The 21,294-nt window shown below is 38.2% G+C and overlaps 1 protein-coding gene across 4 annotated transcripts in view; it reads right to left on the bottom strand.

The window, feature by feature from the left end:
- Nucleotides 1-21,294, bottom strand: part of TOP2B (DNA topoisomerase II beta) — a 61,566-nt gene that overhangs the window by 4,081 nt on the left and 36,191 nt on the right. Inside the window, exons 16-33 of one of the 4 annotated variants that reach the window (XM_064704657.1) lie at nucleotides 21,124-21,233; nucleotides 16,413-16,505; nucleotides 16,203-16,317; nucleotides 13,330-13,451; nucleotides 12,410-12,558; nucleotides 11,592-11,823; nucleotides 10,074-10,208; nucleotides 9,462-9,662; nucleotides 7,604-7,799; nucleotides 7,360-7,451; nucleotides 6,044-6,199; nucleotides 5,833-5,916; nucleotides 4,745-4,942; nucleotides 4,262-4,406; nucleotides 2,849-3,007; nucleotides 1,849-2,056; nucleotides 1,257-1,336; nucleotides 833-943 (exon numbers count right to left, since the gene is read on the bottom strand). In XM_064704657.1, the coding sequence (XP_064560727.1) occupies nucleotides 833-943; nucleotides 1,257-1,336; nucleotides 1,849-2,056; nucleotides 2,849-3,007; nucleotides 4,262-4,406; nucleotides 4,745-4,942; nucleotides 5,833-5,916; nucleotides 6,044-6,199; nucleotides 7,360-7,451; nucleotides 7,604-7,799; nucleotides 9,462-9,662; nucleotides 10,074-10,208; nucleotides 11,592-11,823; nucleotides 12,410-12,558; nucleotides 13,330-13,451; nucleotides 16,203-16,317; nucleotides 16,413-16,505; nucleotides 21,124-21,233 (2,586 nt within the window). Of the gene's footprint in view, nucleotides 1-832; nucleotides 944-1,256; nucleotides 1,340-1,848; nucleotides 2,057-2,848; nucleotides 3,008-4,261; nucleotides 4,407-4,744; nucleotides 4,943-5,832; nucleotides 5,917-6,043; nucleotides 6,200-7,359; nucleotides 7,452-7,603; nucleotides 7,800-9,461; nucleotides 9,663-10,073; nucleotides 10,209-11,591; nucleotides 11,824-12,409; nucleotides 12,559-13,329; nucleotides 13,452-16,202; nucleotides 16,318-16,412; nucleotides 16,506-21,123; nucleotides 21,234-21,294 lie in introns of all 4 variants that reach the window. The other 3 variants (XM_064704656.1, XM_064704659.1, XM_064704658.1) reach the window with 3 other exon arrangements.

Genomic DNA, 21,294 nt, shown 5'->3' on the forward strand with positions numbered 1-21,294 from the left:
GAATAAGTTAACTATTGTAACTGGCCACTTTCTTGTCATTCTCCTTGAGGTACCTTTTTTGACAGAAGAATTAATATATTAAGTTCAGCTGCAAGCTGGTCAAAAGAAGTTTTAAAAAACAAAGGCCCCAATATCATAGGGAAAAAATGCAAGATGATAGCTCTAAAAGCTGACTAATAACTGAAAGAATTATACCTCTGAAGTCTGAGGAGAGTCTCTCATCCTCTGTTCGAAGAGGAAAAAGTGATAGTCTTCTGTGCTGGTTTTGGCTGGGACAGGGTTTGTTTTCTTCATTGTAGGTGGTAGGGGACTGTGTTTTGTATTTGGGCTGGAGATGATGCTGACAGTGCAGGGATATTTGGCTGCTGCTGACACTGACTCAAGGCCTTTTCTGCTTCTCACACCATCACACCAGGAAGGGGCTGGGGGTGCACAAGGAGTTGTGAGGGGACAGTCCTGACAGCAGCCTCCAACTGACCCAAGGGATATTCCACACCCACTGGTGGCATGCTCCACTTTACTTATCCCCTGAAGCTTAAAAACCTCCCATTAGTTAAACTATTTGAAGGCTGAACACCACCTCCGGACAGGGAAGGTAAGAAGTTCTGACACTACAAAGTAGCCAGTGGAAAGAAACAATATTATTAAGGAGCTGGAGAAAGCTCATACCCTGTTGCTGATGTTAATGAGCTCAAATACCTTATTGCTGAATTTCACAGAGCTCAAAATAAATGGAAGCAGTTCCTACTTTGAAGACTGAAGAGACAATGAAAAGGTGGAGATGATGACTTTCAAATAAAAGGATTGGCTTCCAGGCCAATTCTATACATACCCTTTTTAGCAGCTACTGTTTTACTTGGAATTTTCTCTGTTTGTTTTGGGGCAAAAGATGATGAGAAAACAGGAGCAGAATCCTCATCATCACTGTCCAATTTTGTTGTATCTACAACCACAGAGTAAGTTTAGAATAAGATCCATTCACAGCATATATTAATTACATCAATATTAACTACAGTAAAAATCTCAATAAGTGCTTGTGATGCTTCAGCTACGGACGTACTGTGACTTCCTTACCTATGATACAAGCCTTGTTCTTCTAAAGATCAGAAGTTCTTTCACTTTTCCCCTTTATAGAGAGGGAGGATGTAGACATCCTTCTCCTGTAACTACTCTGTGAAGTTTGTATGTACCACTCCCCAAAATATCCCATTAATAGTTGCTATAAAAATTAAACGGAACTGTGAAAACAATCTCACCATCATCCGTCTTCTGAGAGTAAGATGGAAAAGAGAAGATGTTCCCAAAATCTTGATTCTTCTTGGCTTGAGATGCTTTTCTACTTACAAGCAAAAAAAAAAAGGGAATTGTATGAGTTACATCAAGCACATAGTAAAGTATGTGGACATCATAAATATCCATGCAAAATTTAAATCCTGTTTTAACATTTCCAGCATTTTTGTATCTGCTGGCAGCAAACCCCTAAAACTGACATCCAGTCAAGAACTCCAGGCATTTCAAATTAACAGAATTACATTTTTTTCAGAAGTTCTCTATACCAGACTGGCACAAGACAGAAAACAGAGAACCTTTAAAAACATAGTTTAACAGATGATATTACAGACAGTGTATCATAACTATTTTATATGTTATTATATTATTCTTTTAAATCATGAGTCACCCCTGCATACGTCAGTTGCAAGGCTGAGCTAACATACACTTGAATTCCTCCACATTTTATTTTCACGGTGCATGCAGAGCAATAACAGCTGATGTTTCTCAGTTTTGTTCAGAAACTTTTGCATTGAAAAAATTATTAATAAAAAAATCCTACTGAGTTACAGTACTTACTCTGGAGATGGCTTTGATTTGGCTGGGGAGAAGTCATACTCATCTTTTTCTAAGCTGTCTGAGGGAACAAACTCATCCTCTCTGTCATTTGTAACTGGAGAGGCTTTTACTTTGAGCTCATCCAAATCGTTGTTATTGTTGGCATCATCATCATCATCGGCATCATCTTCTTCTTCTGAGAAGTCAAAAGTGTACTTGGGCCTCTCAGCTGAGAAAATTACACATGTTCACAGTTCAGGAGAGTTGTTTATATTATATAATACACATACATATACAAATCAAAGTGGAAGGCAGTCAACAATCCCTGCCTCATACTACACAAGATGAAAGAATGGTGGATAATAAATTTGTTTCAGCCTGGAAGAATAAAGGGCTTAAAGAATAAAAAATAATTTAGATGTTAGCAAACGTTCAACACCTCTTGTAGCTTGTCCAGCCACCTTCAGCTAAAGGCATTATGGAGACATTGTGCATCAGTCTTTTTAAGGAATGAGAATCCTTCACTAAAAATTGAAGCTTTCTTGAATCCATGATTTGAATATTCTTCCTAATTTTCCAGAATCTCTGGGGGGGTTTTTTAAACCATCACATACTTACATACTTTCCAAACTTTCAGTCTTCGTTTTCATGGAGTGTTCAGATTTTTTTTGACAATTTTTTACTTGCCTTGTAGGCCTTATTTGGCAGTATACTTGTATCAGAGTAATGTTTTTGTTTGTAAGAGTATTGTCTTGTCTGTTTCTTCTATAATTCACTAGTTTAGTGAATAATTTCTATTCTAGTGTTTAGAATACGGGACAAGATTTCTGATCCAAATTACCAAATCTTTCATAAGAAATTCTTGATCTTGACTCAAGAGTATTCCTCACACAGTGAAGGAAATATAATGCAAGTTACTTGTAGACAATAAAGTCCTAAAGGAAGTCCTATGGTCAAAGGAAAATGTGGGTTTGTAGTTGAAACTTTCAGTCACAATACACAATTCACAAAGTCTGGGTACCTGCAGCTCTCCTAAGCAGAGAGTCTCTGGGAATAATCACAGGCTCATTTTCTTCTAAATCACTTTCAGACTTGGATTCATCATCTGACCATGGGTTTCGTTTCTTCACTTTTTTTGCACTGGGTTTTGTAGATGATGGTGTCCTTCTTACCCTGGCACCTGCCAAAAGTAAAATCATTTACTACAGTCAGGTTAAAAAATATTTTCATCTTTTCTAATTGTTTACAAATTTAGTATAAATTTTCATCTTCAAAAGTTCTCCTTTAAACACTGTAAATTTTCTTCTCCTCCAAATGTTATAAATTTTCTTCTCCTCCCTGAAGGAACATTTAACATGAAATTATTTCACACAGAACCTGACCACCTGCTGCCAAAGAAATTTGTTTTATGACTAAAAAACATAACATCTCTAATTTTAAGTTTTGCCATCAAACTTGAGTTTCTTTAAAGGTTGCCAGAATTTTCCAGGCAAAGAATGTGCAGTTTTCCATTATTCAGGGAACACAATCAGAAACAATTATTGGATAAATACAACAAACATGGGAAGTAGAGGATATCCTATTGTGGAGAGGGGGTAAAAATGTGGTCAGCCAACTGCAGGGCAAGCTCAGGTCAATCTGGGCTAATTGGCCCTGGCTCAACAGTGGCTGTGGGAGATTTGAGCTGCAAGCAGACAAGTCAGTCCTAACTGCACTCAGTGAATCTACTCAGCTTGGATAAGCCCCTGAATAATTAAACCCAGATCTTATCTCAGAATAATTATCTGTGCAACCACGTTTTTTTTTCCTTTCTCCTGAAAAAATAAACCCCCTCATACTTAAATCTTCTCTTCTGTCTCCAGCTTTCTTTGTTTGTTGCTGCCTCCCTGTTACTGTGTATTCCTCAAGCAGCAATAATAAATTCCCACCAGCAGAGGAAATGGGGAAGTGAGTGTTGGTCGCCTGCCAAGCCACAGCACCCACAACTTTCTGAAAGTTGGAATGACTGACTATGTCAATAGAAAATACATTTATTTAATCATGTTCTACAATCTATACTATTACTCAGACTGAGGGGCTGAAGGTGACTGCCCTGTCCTTCAATATCAAAGAGCACACAAACTAGACATTTCAGTTTGCAAGGAATTAGACTCATTATGTAAAAATAATCTATTTTTCTATACACAAGTTTGAAGATTTAGACCTCTCCCCCCTCCCCACAATTGAAATGTAGAAAATGTAAGATCCATCACCCCAGCATAGTAGCTCACACAAAGAAATTTCAGAATACTTTCAAATATTTCATTTTAGGGAAGAAAAGCAGATGAAATAGTGATTATTGTGCTGTATTTCCCTTCTCACACTGTGTTAAAAATGCATTTCATGCCCAGTAAATACACAACTAAGGTGAAATATGGCTGTGCAAGGGTCTTACCAGGCTCCTTCTTCTCTCTCTTGGGTTTAGGGGTTTTAGCTGCTGCAGCTGATGCATTGAGTGAGTCATCCCCACCACCCTCAGCTGGCACACCACCAAACTCTTCATCAAATTCCATTTTTATTGCTAGAGAATCAGTTTCACCCTAAAATTGCAAAATAAAATCATTTACACCTTTATATCTCAAGAGTGAACTGGAACAGTTTTGCAGATGATAATAAATGAATGTAGATTAGTGTATCAACATTTGTTGAACAGTCTTGGAAAGAAGTTATCTCAATAAAAACACCTGAACAATAAGCAGTCTCATGAGGTTTGCAAATGTAAAAGAAATCCAGTACAAATTTCTTATGCATTAGGTGAGCAAAACAGTGCAAATACAGCACCAATGATAATCTGGTCATTTGGATTTATGCTACTGGAGCAGAAAAATACACCAGCTAAATAATAAATAATTTAACTGCCGCAGTCATTTTGGTTTACCTTTTTCTTTTTCAGCAATTTCCTGCTGGCATCAGCTTTCATGGCAGATGTAATCTGTGGAACTATTCTTCTGCCAAATGGTGATGGCATGGTCTCTTCCAGCTGGAGTTTCTTCATCTTGGGTTTCCCAACTTTGCCTTTTATTGGTTTGCCAACCATGCCAGCCAGAACATCTTCTCTTTCCTGTGCTTCTACTTTCTAACAAACAAGAGGAGGCAGGAGGGGGGACACACATTATTTTTTAACGAGGACAAAGTGGAACATGATGATTATTTAAGATTCAGCTTCTTTATGCATGGAGCATAAGGCTCCCCTTAATTCTCACTTGAATTGGAACACAATTTTCAGATCTGGAACAGTGTCACTAATCTTGGTAAATTCATTACCCTGTAGAGCTAAAAACTGGACTTTTATTCAAGAATAAATACAAACTTTTGGACACTGTTACACTGAAAAATCTTTCTTCTCTCCAGTTTTTATTTAGCAAGTATGTGTCTGGTACTGTTCTAAGTTTCTATTATTTCAGCATTTAATTTAAACATTTAGTTTTGAAGTGTGTCACTTCAAAAGATTGTACCAGCCCTTTTCAGAAAACATGGAAAACTGAGTTCAGCAGGTTATTCACCAAAGGGACATTACCTTTTTTCCCAGAATTACTGATAAGGCAAACTAAGGACCCCTCATATAGTATTTATAGTCTACACACTTCATTCCTGAATGTACAGTTCTGAATTTAGTAATACTTACTGCCTCACAAAAAATTAGATCATGTAGAACTATGTAATTATTACCACCACCAGTTACTACTCACAGGTTTTTGTGTCACCTAAAAACTAACTTTCTCCTGGTTATTTTTCTTTTAATATCACTGTCTTGGAAAAAACATCAAATTGGAGAGATGCAAGAAACAATCCCTGAGAAACACTACTAAGAACACCGATATGCAATACTGATTTCCCAGTTACCATTATATTCTGAAATGAATCTACTTTTGATTCAAAAAGTGGTATTTTAAAATTATTTTTCTTAAATCTTAATTAATTTTTAGTTTTTAATTAAATTAGAAATATATATTAAGTAAAACATACTTCAAGCTCTTCAACAAAGGCTGCTAGATCTTCTTTCCAGAGGTCTGAAGGAGATTTTCTTTTAAGATCATTTAGTTCTCTCTCCTAAAACATGAAAGTAGTATAGATAATGTAATCACAACTAAGCAAATGCCACTGAAGACTAAACATTCCCAACAGGCCCATCAGCATTTACTGTGCCATTTCAGACAAGCCTTCCAGGTGTACCAACCTTGGAATCTCTCTGCTTGATCAACTCTTCCACCTTCTCTTTTGTGAGTGACCACAGGGACATGTTCAAAATGTAGTTGAAGTCAGGGCCAGAGGCTGGACCAGAAGCAGAGGAAGCATCATCATTTGCGTTTGGAGAGTCCTCCTCTTCTGCTGCCTGAGGTGAAACATTCCCAATTACAGGTATTAGTGATCTCAGCTGTGTGCATGAGCTGTGACACTGCTCCAAAGCACCATCACAGAGCAGCAAGGCGTGCCCTCACAGATTCAATAACCTGAACATTTTCTGGACCTTTCCAAAAGGCCGTGTTCCTGTGACCTTCTAGAGCTGATTATTTAATCACTTGATTTAAGAAAACAAACTGAACCTGTGCTAGAGCCTTGTATGCTGCTGGCTGCAGATACTGGAGCTGTCCCACCCATCCCTCAGGGCTGAGACCTTTGCCCTTTGGGTATTCATAGACATATCTGGTCCTTCAGAAAATGAGCACAGTCCTTTGAATAACAGCTGGTATCAAAGCCCCAGATGTGCAAACTGGCATTTGAAAGTAGACCAAGCTTTCTCTAAATAACAGTTTTGTTATAAAATAGAATAGAAAATAAAATAGAAAATAAAAATAATTTCATAGAGTTAAAATATAGTATTAAAAATACAAAAGAAATGTGAAATGAAAACAAATAGCTAAAACAGTGGCAAAGACACAGAAAAGGGATGAGTGACAGAACTTCAAAGCTGCTTTTCAAAGCAGTTCCATCTGCCCATAGTAACGGAGATGTAACTTTGAAATTAAACTTGTCCTGTCTCTCCTTTGGAACAATAAAAACTGGCTGGTTAAAAAAAAAACAGAAGCAGAAACAAATATAGGTCAAGGTCATGGTCAAATTTACTACAATAAATTTAAAAGTCATAAGTTTATAACATCCATGTTTCTTTACAGAAAAGCAATTAATAAGTTATGTAGAAATAATTACATTTAGTAATTAGTTGCATGTGTGGGGTAACTAATGCAGCACTTTCTGTATCAGCCAGTCACAAATCAAGTTGCCAGTTTTGATTTGGGTACATTAAGAAATTCAGCCCTCTGCAATCTCATTTTTAGACTTGTACTATCTAGTTTTCTTCCAAGCATTATCTATATACAATACTAGTATTATGTGACTTTATTTTTGTGTAAGTTCAGTGGTTTTTTTAAATGGAAGACAATAAGGAGTAATGAATAATGGTTTTTAAGTGCTATGTGTGTGTTATAAATTAAGCTAGACTACTAGAAAACAAGCAATATAATTTATAACAGTAATCAATATCTAGATTATTACCTTTTCCTGTGCTTCTTTCCAGGCTTTTACTGGATCAGATTCATAACCTCTCTGGACCAGCATCTGAATCAAATCTCTCTTTGATCTGTTCTCTACAAGATACACACAAACACAGAGGAGGGGAGGAAAAAAAAAAGAAGGAAAGTCAGTGTCATGAAAATCTTGCATGTAAGTATTTTTTACTATACTTAAATACTTTCCAGATCTGCCCCACTGTTAACAATTCTAATTTCTCTTTACTCACCTATGGTAATTTTTCCTTGTATCTTCTCCAGGATGAAACGAGCCTGGTTGTTCAGCTTGGTGGACTCCGCACCCAGCATTCCCACCAGCCACTCCTTGCGCAGGCTGTAATAATGTAACCGCAGATCAAAGAACTCCTTCAAGATGTCCTGCACAGTTTCGTACTTCTTCAAGCACCCCATGTGATCAAACAGCACCTAGAAAATACAGGGTAGACTTGTGAGAGGCTGTGTGACTCAAACTTTGTGTAAGAGTTCGGTTCTACTGCACGTATAAAAGCACTGTACAAAAAGTGGTACTTCGAGGAGTGTGAACTCAAACTTCACTTTGGAGCTAGGCAGCACAGAGCTGGATGATCTTTATTTTTAGTCACAAGGAGATTTAGGATGAGATTTATGGCAGTACAATCAAACAAAAAGACAGCTATATAGAGCAATATGCCTGAATACACTTGAATGACTAATTTTATCTACATATTAAATCACAAGTTCAGCGGCAACTGATGATTCACAACTATTTAATGTAACAGTTGCAAAGCTTAATAATCCTTAATAATCTTTCAATTCAGCTGTGAAATCTGTCACTTTTCAGCTGTGAAAACTACCATCCTTCAAGTTCAAGCACAAAGTAAGAAATCATTTTTACTTGATAGGTGGAATCAATCCTGTCTGGCTTCTGACATCTCCAGTTTAGACATTTATAGGTGAACCAGTCACCCTTGGTGCCCTCCATAGTCAACTGGAAGAAATAAACCCCTCTAGGGGATGATTTATCTATCCAAAATAGCTATCTGGGAGCTGGGGGACAATGGCCAAGCTCACATAACTTTTTAAGTTCTTACACTAGGGCAGATTAATTCCCACACAGGTACAGAAAGCAGCCCTTACAATTTATTATTTATTTTGGCAGGCAGAAAATGCAGGAATTCAGCTGCAACACATTTTGTAATCTGTGAAATGTAAAACTGACAACAGATTCTCACAGTTGTTCCTACAGTTGTTTAAATGTGAGAAATACCATCAGCCTGATTTGGTAGAGTGGCTTTTCAAGTACAATCTGGAAAATTAGTTGAGCAAGGCCTGCTTCCTTTTCCAATTCTATGGTTATTAATTAATTTTTAACCTATTAATTTATTTTTAACCTATTTTTACACAGCTTTTGATGCACACAACAATAGCAACAATAATGACATTTGTGTTTTGTAATAATATCTGAATGTAGCATCTGCCATAAAAAAACAGAACAGTTTTTTCAGTATCTGTAAAGGAAGGATGTTTGGAAATCTTTGCAGAAATTAACTTACACTTAAATCCCTCTCAGAATAGACAGACATGTCTATTCCATGAATATTTATTCATATTCTTAGTAAATAACAGCACTATTATGTCTTCAGCAGCTTAAGAACAGTGTTTGCTATACCTTGCCACCTAAAATTGGATTTATGCTGGTGGAAACATTGGGTCATTTAATTCATATTAGAGGCGTAACAGTCCTGCAGAAAGTGCAATTTTAAAAATGTAATTTGTCTCAAGTTGAAAACTCAAATCTAATTACAATATGGCAGAAAGTTATTTGTATGATCTACTTTACATTAACCACTTTTGGTTCACTGCACAGGAGATTTTCAATTACAGGAAGGCAACCACCCCAGGCCTGTCCTATTTGAAAGACTCATCATAAAATGGATTCACGTATTCATACTGACTTAGCATTGGTCATCACTACAGTTTTCTACCCTTGAAACAATTTCTAATACACAACACACTGTTCAATACCAAGAACCAAAGCATACTACAAAAACATTTGATTTTACAACAAGCAACAGTAGGGATTCTAATAGCCAAACATGAAAAAGTTACCATAGAATTACAAGTAAGACTTGTTTGAAGCTTAAAGACTTTGTGCAATCCAGCAGCTTCTGCCTGTGCAAGCTTTTCTTCTGTCATTTTCACAACAAATTTCACAGTTGTATCAGTGTGGTATTCCTTATAGTCAGAAATTAATGCTGGAGTTTTTTCGGTCCCATTCAACATAGGTTCTAGAACCTGTTCTTTGTACACCTGTTGAAAGTAGGGCAGCAAAAACAAAACCACTTGAAATGCCTTAAAACTGCAAACCAAATGAACAACATCAACTTTCAAAGCTCTGTGCATTACATCTAGTACCATTTACAACTTACAGAGCCAGTATAAACTGCAAAATGCAGTTTAGAGTAGCACAAACATTAGAGGCAGAAACCAGGACAGAAAAGCCTCCTGTAAAGTGCACTAAGCAGGAGAAGCATGGACAGCTGATGGCACAGAGAACCATCTTCTACAAAAGCACACAAGGGAATGAAACCATGTTCCCTTTCTGTGTATGTATAATCAGAAATTGTGTTAGAAGTTCACACAGATGTAGGATTAAATAATTTAATGAGGAATTCTTCATTCTTTTTTGTTTATATTAAAATGTATTTCGCTATTACTTACCTGGGTCCATGTCCTTACAGGAAGCTCTGTAATCTCTACTGTGTTCCTGTCCACAACAAATATTTCCCCACTCACTACATACTGATTTTGACCAAGTTCCTGAATGGTTCCTTTGAAGTTTTTGTAGTTTGGAAGCTGAAATTGGAAAAAACAAAGTAATAATCTTTATAATAAAATGTCAAAGATATATTTCTTTTCCATACTCCATACACTTATCATTATATTGCCCTAACCCATCAACAAACCTCTCAGAATGTGAAAATCTGAGGTCATAGGAAAAATACTACAGAAAAACCAGAATACACACATGCAAGTGACAGGACCAGTTATCCTTCTGTCCACAGTTTAGAAAAATTGTTACGAAGATGCACCTGAACCCAGTGAGGTGGTGGGGTTTTGCTTTGATTCTTTAGTTTGTTGGGTTTTTTTTGATCTTTCTTAAAGAAAACTCTAAGCACAATTAAGGCATGACAGAAAGCAGATTAACACCCCAAAATAAGTTTATGGAAGTGGTGCTACCTCCCCTAACCATTTTTTCATTTTTGTTCTGTTTGGCAAAGATAGTGGAGCCCGTCCAGGTCAAATTGTAACTAACAGGCTGAGGAATTTTTTTTTACAGGATTGATTTCCTTATCCAGCTTGACACAAACACATACCAGCACACAGAAAGGAGCTAGATGGAGGCAGAACTGCCTCTTTCAAGCACAGTGAGCTTCAATTGACTGTGAGACTACACAGAAGGCCTAGGGAGTCCTAAAGGAAGGGCAATAGATTGCATTAATTAAAAAAAAATCTCATTATTCCCAAGAATTTGAAAAAGGAAAGCCACTATGTCTTGAAAATTGATATTGCACACTCATTGAACTGTGATTTAAATAGGGAAGAAAAGATGTTTCTGCTTCTATGACTTAGCAATCACAGCCAAGCAGCAATATTCATCAGTTGTAAAATTAAGGTTACATCAACTGCATTTCATCTCCTGGTCACAGATATTATGGGTTCACACAGGTATTCTTTCTGCCCAATTTTTTTCACACCACTTCTGGGACTTCTAAAATTTTTACTAAACAGAAGCTAAATGCACTTCAGAAGTTGCTGATTTCCTTGAACAGCAGCAATATCTTTTCCTCTGCCTACAGATATATAAAACAGAGAACAATTCAGACAAGAGAAAGGAAATGTTAACTTTAGCTGAAGATACTTGAGTAGTACCTTCAAAAAGGAAGAGTGATACAACTTTTTACTCTACTGCCATGTCACAACTACCCTGCAGGGCTTGTAACAGTCAGCAGACTGAACAAAAAGTCCCCTAAAATAACTGCTAAAAATACAAATAGCAATGTTTTTGCTTCAAAGTTAACTTCCCCAGCCTCATCCCAACAGTCAAGTAAAGCTTCTACATAAAATTACTGGGACAAACCAACTCAGATGCTCCAATAATTAAGAAGTTCTAGAGAGACAGAAATTGATTCTGTAAGGAAACACATATAAAATACCAGTATATACTGTTATTTTTACCATTGGGTGGGGATCTAGGCCATCCAGCATTCGTCTGACATTGTTTACAATCTCTCTGGTATCATAGTTTGGAAGTTTGCATGCCCAGCCAGTGCCAATTCCTTCAGCTCCGTTTACCAAGACCATGGGAATGATGGGAATGTACCATTCAGGCTCTACACGCTGGTTGTCATCGTACAGGAATTTAAGCAAGTTGTCATCCACTGATGGAAAAAGTAGCCTTGCTAAAGGGCTTTAAAAAGAAAAAAAAACAAACATTTAGCCTCAAGTCCAATATGTAAAGAACATTTTGCTTTAACAGCCCTTGGGCCCAGATATGATCACTTTGCAGATTTTTCTCACATCTTTCTCTCTCTTTGCCATTCTGAAGCTGAAAATCCAATGTGCACATCTCCTGACATAACAAAGTTCTTCCCAATGGAAGAGTGAATTCATAATAGATGGAAGTTTGATTCCTTCACAGAAACACATGTACCTGGTACACTACCAACTGCTGACATTTAGCATCTACCAAATATCGTTCTTTGAAGCTTTCAGAACACACAGCTCAGTGTGACACTGGGGCACTCAGTAATAAAGCAACACAGCATCCGAACAGTTGCAAAATTTCCTTGCTTAACTGTAGGAGCAGCAAAATGTTACGGATATTCAAAACCACACTTAAGAGATCCAAAGCAAAATATGAGCTTCTATTGAAATATTTCAATCTTTCTCCATTCCTCTCCCCCACCACCCCCAAAAAAGGAATGTTGTGAAAGGATGAGTTTCATAGGAAGGCTATTTCAAAGCATGCATTTAGCTTGGCATTAACAGTTTACCTTAACATGGTGAAAATATAGCGAGGGCTGGCAGCATCCTTTCCACCATGAAGCCTGGTGCCAAACTGACCAATAGGTTGTAGCAGATTCACATTGTTACTTCCAACAAAATTCTGAGCCAAGTTGACTATAGTCATCATTAATGCTTGCTGCAAGAAAATACATATTCATAGTAAGAAGTATGAGACAGTCTATCCTCATCAGCCAGCAAAATCTATTTTTAATGGCCCAAAATTGTGTGACTAACCTGAATTGAATTTTTAAGAAAGCAGTCTCCCTGAGAAAGGACTACTGTAACCTATTGCAAGGGCTGCTGGGAATACATATTCTATGCTTATGAAAACACCTGAGCTTCTCAATTTCTTCTAAAGCACTTCTCTGGGGGAAGAAAAGGGACATAAACTGATCACACCTGCATGCACAAACCACTACTCATGGCTTCTAAAGGGATGGAGGGGTTATTAATATGGCCACTCTTGCTAATATTTCACATAAATATAAACAAAACAGGAGCTAGAAAAAAAATCTTTGTTCTGACACTGTAATAAGCATTTGAAGAACAGAGTCTCAGCTTCTTCCCTTAAAATACTGTGTTTCTTGTTTCAGACAAAAATTGTCCTAGAACATAGTTCCTATATTCCTGTGATTTCAGAATCTAGAAGTTGTTTAGGTAATTAGTTATCTACTATTTGGCCACAACCCACAAAGCATTTGGTATAGCACTGTGCACCAACACTTGGAAAGAAAGGAAATATGTTGTCTTATTAAGTTACATACAGTGTGGTTCATTTCCTTTAAAAGCACACCTTTGTGATTAGTAGAATTATAGTCAATAGTTTGCAATTTTAATAGCAGAAACATTTACCTAGTATTTTACATAGGCGAAAAGTCCTTGCAATTTCACCATCCTCCATACTCACCTCCCCATGGTGATAAGCTGACATTTCAGCCACAGAACCAGCCAGTTGAGCAACCTTTACTTCACGTTTATCATTTCTCTTAAAGCAAGTGAACAGAACCTTGCGTTGCCCTGGTTTCAGGCCTATTGAGAAGAACATCCCATTTTCAATACATACACAAGCAAATGTTTTCAAGTGATAAACTTGTTTTGCCTTTTCATAATTTTTAAATCTCTCAAAAGAAATCTAAACATTAAGTGCAAACAAATTCACACTGAAATAGTAACAAAATAAAAAACATACAATTCTTTTTAAAGTAATTAAAATATTTTAGAAAACTCAAAAAATTATCAAAAAAGTGGAAACACAATCTTTTCAGCCAATTATAGAGCATCCAATATATCATTCTAATAAACTGCACCTTGATCCTAAAGGTACAACTTCCATATGTCAAGAATTCTTTCCATTCTACTCAGCAAAATCTTTTTCTAAGAATACCAGCACAAATCCAGCAATGACAGCTGTAACTGCAGCTTACCGGTATTTCACAGAACTCTGAAATCTTACTACCAAAAAATGTTATCCTCTTGAGATCTTTTAAAGCCTTAAGAAAGAAGCCAGTCTCTGATCTTCTAAAAATGTTTATTTTCATTGATTAGTCACAACACAACTTTAGGAACAACAGCTGTGTGGAAGGGATTGCATTATATTTCCTGCATGTTATCCAGAACTTGATAACAAGCTCTAGATCATGCTTATTGAGCTATTCAGTGTTTTAATTCACTAACGTTTCTAAAATGCACTAAAATATTGTTTAATGTTACCATTAGTACAGAGGGTCAAACATAAGAACAAAAGTTGGAAGGAAGACCAAAAAGAAACAAAAAAGAGAGATTGACTTCAATTTCCATTTCATTCAAATATGTAATATCCAACTTTTTTACAACGGGTCTGCATCATGTTTTTCTACCAGCACTCTATGGAATACAACAGACTTAATTAAAGGCCTTCCTTTACAAAAAGATAAGTCAAAATGTTCTTTCTCTTCATTATTTTGTCTGAGATTTGCCACCAGACTAGCCTGCAATATATCACCTGATGATGCTAAAGGACAAAAATCATTGCTAGAGCACTACACCTGCTGCACAATTCATATGTCCATGCCCAGAATGCAGAATTACAGCCAAAGTTGGCAGAAATGGGAATTATATATAATAGGAATTATATATAATATTTGTAGTATTATATATACACCTTAATTGTTACATATGAACATAGACACACACAAATACATTAATAACTGTGTTCCCTTCTTATTTTCTTACATTTCTGTAGAAACAACCCTCTGCAAGTTCATCCTTAAATATTTAAAATTTCAGCAAAATCATTCTGCTGCTTGTGAGAAGGCAGTCTGGGTACAGTACATTGTAAGGAGCAATGATGCCTTGAAACAAACAGCTCTGTAAGTACCCAGGTATGGGAGAAGTCTGGAGAAGCTGAAACAGAGGCTGGCACACTTTGGTTCCCTAGGTGTGTACCTGCATACCTAACTCAGTTTCATCAAAGCTGAGGATCCATCTTACTGGGAAGCTACTACCCCTACCCATGAAGGATCCCTCTCTTTCATGCAAAACACAAAAAGCTCTTGCTGCACTAATATTTTGGTATAAGTCTGCAGTGTTAAGAAGGCTGACCAGCTCCACTATAAAATGTACTGGGAACTGGAGATAAATGCACTTCACCCCTCCCCGAAGTCTAAAGGCCTTTTTCCTGATCATAGTAAGCTTGTGTACACAGACAATGACATGAGCAGAAATTCCTGCTCATGCTGTCTGCAGACAGTTTTACAAATGAAGCTATAGTGCAGTAAAAACTGCTCCTTTCAATGTACATGCTATTGCAAGGGGAGGGTTAGTAAACCTGACTGACAGGAGGATAGCAAGATTACAGGTCAGTAACCACTAGAGCACTGCCTGTGGTGCAAGGCTGAGGAGAGAAAACATTTGCATCTTCATCTGCACTCAGCTGCTGACTTGAATGTTAATTATTATAAGCACTTAAGAGACTTGCTTTCTCTGATGGTATGAGCAGAAACAAAGCACTAGTAGGGCCTAGGGAATAGGTCTAGTTAAGTAAAAAGCCTGCAGAGCAACTGCTTCAACTTCCTCACAGAAGAAACATGGCAATTCCTTAGCACACAAATCACAAAATTGTTCAGGCTGGAAGGGAGTACAGCCACTCATCTGGTCCAACCTCCCCAGGCAGGATCATCCTAGAGCACACTGCTCAGGATATGGTGTTTCTCTCAAATATCTCCACTCCACACCCTCTCTGGGCAATCTGTTCCAGTGTGCAGGCACCGCACACTGAAGAAGTTCTTTCTTCCTCATGTTCAGGTGGAACTTCTGTGCATCAGTGTCCACTGCCTCCTGCCTATTGTTTGGCATCACTGAGAGGATCTGGGCTCCATCCTCTCAACACCTCCCCTTTACATACTTATACACATTGATAAGGTCCCCTCTCCATCATCTCTTGAGACTGAACAGGTTCAGCTCCCTCAGCTTTTCCTCATAAGAGAGATGCTCCAGACCCTTAATCATCATCACAACCCTTCACTGGACCTGCTCCAGGAGCTCCATGTCTACTTGTGCTGAGGAGCCCAGAACTGGACACAGCAGATGTGGCCTCACCAGGGCTGCCACCTCCCTTGACCCCCTGGCACTGCTCTTCCTAAAGCATGCAGGATACTACTGATATACAAAATTGTAACAAACATATGCATGGTAGTTCTTATATTCTCTACTTGAATGCATTGATTCCAATGCAAATCACAGCTCTAAAAACCATCAATAAACAGAAACATTCCAAAAAGTGATAATGAATTATCAGCTTACCATCAACAAGGGAAGGGATAGATCTCTCGTTGTCCGAATTTGAGAAAAGGATCAACTCCTTGTTAATGAAATCATTGTAAGTCAAATGTTTTGTTGCTGTACCATATAAAAATTGCTGGAAAAAAACACATACATTATTCATTCAATACAAAAAGTACATTACATTTAAATCTCACCTGGCAGATTTATAGCTATTAATCTAGGACTAACCTCAGGAAGGCCATGTAGCCGACGCTGTCGCCTGTCTTCCATGAAATTTGTTAACCATTCTTTTCGATCATCAATCTTCTTCTTACTGAAGGCCTGGAAAGATTCCAAGTACACTAAAGTATCAGCATATAAATGTTTGTGCAAATGTATGTTACTTCAGTCAGAATTTTAAGTATATTGCACTTTCTAATCAACTATTCAATAAGGCTTATTTGGACAAGCTAATCCGTATAACTAACATTTACATTTAAGAAGCAGTACCAGTACATGACTTTTCAGACATTTTTGCACAAGGTTTTTTTAAATGACAGATCTCTCACTGTTTGCAATTTAAATTCACATTGCTTTCCTGAAATCTGCACGCATTTAGACAAATCTTATCACTCTTCTTCCCTTCTTCACATCGGAGTTGTGCTTTGACACACAGGTTTGAAGGTCTTGCCCCACACAGCTTTAAGGTTGGGTTCATCACTTAGACCAAGTTCTCATCAAGACAATAAGTGAAGGTATTAGAAAAAATATCCCACTCTTGTCCTCTCCATGCCCTTTTTGCTCTGTCAATAACTTCCAGCTGTTCCCAACTGAACATTCCTACTCTTCTTATGAAAACTGACAACCTGACAGAATTGACACGGCACAAAAAGCCTAAACCAGAGTTTGGGCCAGCTGACTGACGGCCTCAGCCTTCAGGATGGCAAGGCATTACTTTCCAGCAACCAATTATCACTACAAAAGGACACAGGAATGTTCTGACTTTGTGGTGTTACAGAAACAGAGTTCCCCTCCAGTGAGTTCCTTCTCCCAAGAAGAGAAAAAGACATAAAAACTGAATATGTGGTTTAAAGAAGATTTTGACTACTTTGGGGAAATTCTGTGAGCTGCTGAGATACTGCTTTTTTTTCTCAGGGAGTAACATATAGAAACTTCATTGTGTCCTGATTTCAACCACTCTCCTGCATAAGAACACACTCATGAGCACCATCTTTTTCAAAGGACTCCAACTGGAGCACTCCAAAAGCACTCCTCAATGAGTAGTGTCAATTCCTTGGAGACCAAGATGCTACATAATAAATATTAAATGTAACTTAGTTTCTGACAAAGGGCCCCAGCCCTATCACCATGTTTTGCATCAGACTTCTTTGTGAACAAACCTTGATAATTCACAGCGCCAGACATCTTAAAATGTAAAAAACAGGACTAAATTCTTACAATTTTCTTCTGGCTCTTTTCAGTTTATCTATACCTTTTCTAGACCACTGAAGTGACAAATGACCAACAGCTGGATCAGCATAAAAATGATTTCAATAGAATAAAAATAGAATGAATGAAACTAAGAGCTGTTCTCAAATATTTATTCTTCAATAGAATAAGAAGGGGATTTTTTTTTTCATTACTCCACTTAAAACTGCTCTTCTAATACTTCATTTACTAGCAAAAGAGTTCTTCAGCATGGTGAAGAAGTTGCTCTGTGAAAGAATTTTTGCTTTCCTTGATTTCAGCTATCAAGAGGTCTGCTGGGGCCCACAATCACATACCACCCAGAGGCAAACTTAGGGCTGGGATTCCAGTGACCAGCTGAGGAAAAGCAGGTGGATGTGTAAGTGTAAGTGAAGCTTCTGTACACAGCTCCAGCACTAGCTGGTAGTGTAACAGAGGTGAACAGCTTCCTCCCAGACTGACAGAATACTATTTGAGGTAACAGTGAGCATCAGCCATAAGTGCTTACATGGCCTGATCTACCAATCGGTATATGGAGGTTTCTTTGCAGAAACAGAGATCAGAATTCTGTCAGTAAAACCCCACATTTTACTGTACCCACAGAAGAAGAAAAAAGTTGTTTTGTCTAAGATAGGTATTTTTCCATTTTCTTTTTTTTCTCTTACCCCTTTTTCTCGCTAATGTCACCTACAATTAAAATGTCAAAGTAAAGTAGACAAAAGTTGAAATATTTCTTGAGAAAAACTGCTTCATTCCAGATACTTTAAACTTAACCCTTCCACAAGCTTTCTTTGGAACAGAAGTATTTTCCTACACACAACTATTTATACAACTTCAAATTCAAATATGTAGAGCACATGTATGAATACATGTATGACACACTGACAGATCTTCAATGAATAAACAATATTTATCTGATCTTATTTGCTCAGAAACAAAACACAGACACCTAAGTAAACAGGAAACAAAATTTGTTTCGGCTCTATTGCCCAAACAAATAAAAACCCCTCAGAGTACTTTTTTGTATGTTTGTCTTTAAAAGCAATTCTGACTGTAACATTTCTTGATATTCACACCACACAAAACTACCAAACCTAAAAGCAGAAGGTAGAGCTCATTTTGTGGTGTGGATTAAGCTTATTCCAGAATTTAAAGCATTTTCCAAAAGATTCTTTCTCCACCCACAGTATTTCTTTCAGTGTCGCGGTTTAACGCAGTTTGGTTATATTTGGGGAGGGAGTTCACAAGTTGCAGAAGTGGTTCCCTGTGGGGGCCTTGGCAAATTCCTTCTGGTCTGGTGTAACTAACCAGCTGGCTAGTTTTGAATATTGACACCGTGTTAAACCACTGAACAAAGCTGAACACACCTCTGTGAGATTCACATTTAAAAATGAACAAGACCCAGGAAAAGCTCTCTTGCTTCCAGCTTTTGAACAGGTAACAGAGCGCTGGCAGGCCTGGCCCTGTGCGGCCCTCACGGCCTGGTGGTGCTGGGCCAGGTGTCACAGACACCTTTTTTGAAAAATCCTTTCCTTAGGAGTTTTTCTCCTGAGAAGCTGAGAGGCCTCAGGAACAAAATGTAAACAATGGTTATCTGCTGCTGTGGAATGCAACAGGTGGATCTGTGATTGGTCTCATGTGACTGTTTCTAATTAATGGCCAATCACAGTCAGCTGGTTCGCACTTTCTGTCCGAGACACAAGCCTTTGTTATCATTCCATTCCTTTGCTATTCTTAGCTAGCCTTCTGATGAAATCCTTTCTTCTATCCTTTTAGTATTGTTTTAATATAATATATATCATAAAATAATAAGCCTTTTGAAACATGGAGTCAGATCCTCGTCTCTTCCCTCATCCTAAGACCCCTGCAAACACCGTCACGGGCCAGGCTTGGCAAAGTCCACCAGGCCCCATCCTGGCAGGGCCCCTTCCCAGCAGGGCCTGTCAGTTCATTTTCTTTCTCTTCCAGCAGTGCCACCAGGCCATCCCAGTGCCAGGAGCAACCACGAAGCCAGGACCAGTGCTGGGAGTGGCCCTGCAGCCGGCCCTGAGGCCATGCGGCCGGGATTGTTTGGCCAAAATCAGTGCAGCTGCAGCTATCTCGGCATGGCTCACAATGAACTTTGTTTGCTTAGCTGCTTTTAGCCAGCCATGCTGTGGACAGAAGGACAAAAGCAGCAGCAGCAGCTTTCCTTTTTATGTTTTTTTGTGCCCAACATGAAGAGAAGGTGCGGGGTGGCATCGGCAGCCAGCGCAACTTGCACGGTGTTGGTGCAAACCACATGACCAACAGAGAGGCACAATTTCCCCAGTGGTGGGATTTCCCCAATGCAGAGCCTGGATGAAATCAACCTTTCAGCACTACAGAACTCTAGAAAAACTGTTTCATGAACCTAGGAACACCAATTCTCTCCTGAATCAAGAAAAAGGAAAGAGTGAAGACATGTAAAGAAAACAACATGGAACACTGAGGTCAGTGAAGAAGGAGTCAAATTCTAGATGGGAGGAGATGCCTTTGTTTTGAGCTGAAATTCTCTTGTAAGGCTATGGTGAAGATATAATTGATATATCAGACTTTGTTTTTTCCCTGTAATTTATGGAATGCATTGGGGAGCTGTAGCATTCTAACTACAGCCGTGAGCAGAAGCACCAGTGTTGAAACAAGCAGATGTTGCAGTAGCTGTGATCCAATGAGAAGCTTGAACTGAGAGAGATGAGAAACCTTGCCCCAGGGACAGAGGAAGGAAACCTCTGTTTCCAGAGATAAAAGAAGAGAACTTTTGTTTCTATACTAGAACAGCTCATCCTTAAAATTGTACCCCAATAAGCTGAAATGACCCATGGTGGTAGTTACAGAAAAAGACTACCAAAACATGGGAGGGACTTCACTACTGCAGATTTCTGGGAGGCTGCTGATTCACTGTGACACTGAAGCCATGAGAGAACTGTTTCTTGTGAAGAAGTCTCCGTGGCATGGCAAAGGAGACTCCTCTTCCTAAGAGAACTGAAGAAAGACTATTTTAGAGGTGGCAAACTGACTGAAAGTCCCAGGTTTTGTCTCATTACATTGTCAGTGGGAAAGAAAAGAGGGTGTGGGGGCATGAGAAGTGTTCTGAAAGTTTGTTCTCATTTTCTTATTATTTTTCTTTTATTTCTGTTAATAAAGTTTTCTTTATACCCTTTATAAGTTTCAGCCTGTTTTGCTCTCCTCCTAATCCTTATCTTGCAACAGAAAATGAGTAAATAATTCTAGTGGGTGCACTGGCATTTGGCCCACTTCATTAACACGTGCATTAGCCAGGAAACAAATGATTGGCGAACCAAAACCACTGCACTTAATTGGTGTTTCCACCCAGCTTCCGAAACTGCTACATTCAGGTGCTAAAAAGAACCCAAAACCAAAACAAGCCCTGTCAGGACTTCCTCATGTGCCATTTTCAGCACCAAATGAAAAATAAAACATATCATATAGAAGCACTTTTGTGAGTTCTTACCAGTGTAATGGCAGCATCATCCTCAGGCCCAGCATATCGAAACAAGATCCGATGTCTTTCCATGTCTGCAAAATACTCTTTTGCTTCTTTAGCAGTGCTGGTACCCAATCCTGTACAATAAAAATAAATACTTACTCAATATTCAAAACTTAAGTTCTATTATTTTATCCC

The sequence above is a fragment of the Zonotrichia leucophrys genome, chromosome 2 (assembly GCF_028769735.1).
Source record: "Zonotrichia leucophrys gambelii isolate GWCS_2022_RI chromosome 2, RI_Zleu_2.0, whole genome shotgun sequence".
Taxonomy (NCBI): Eukaryota; Metazoa; Chordata; class Aves; order Passeriformes; family Passerellidae; genus Zonotrichia; species Zonotrichia leucophrys.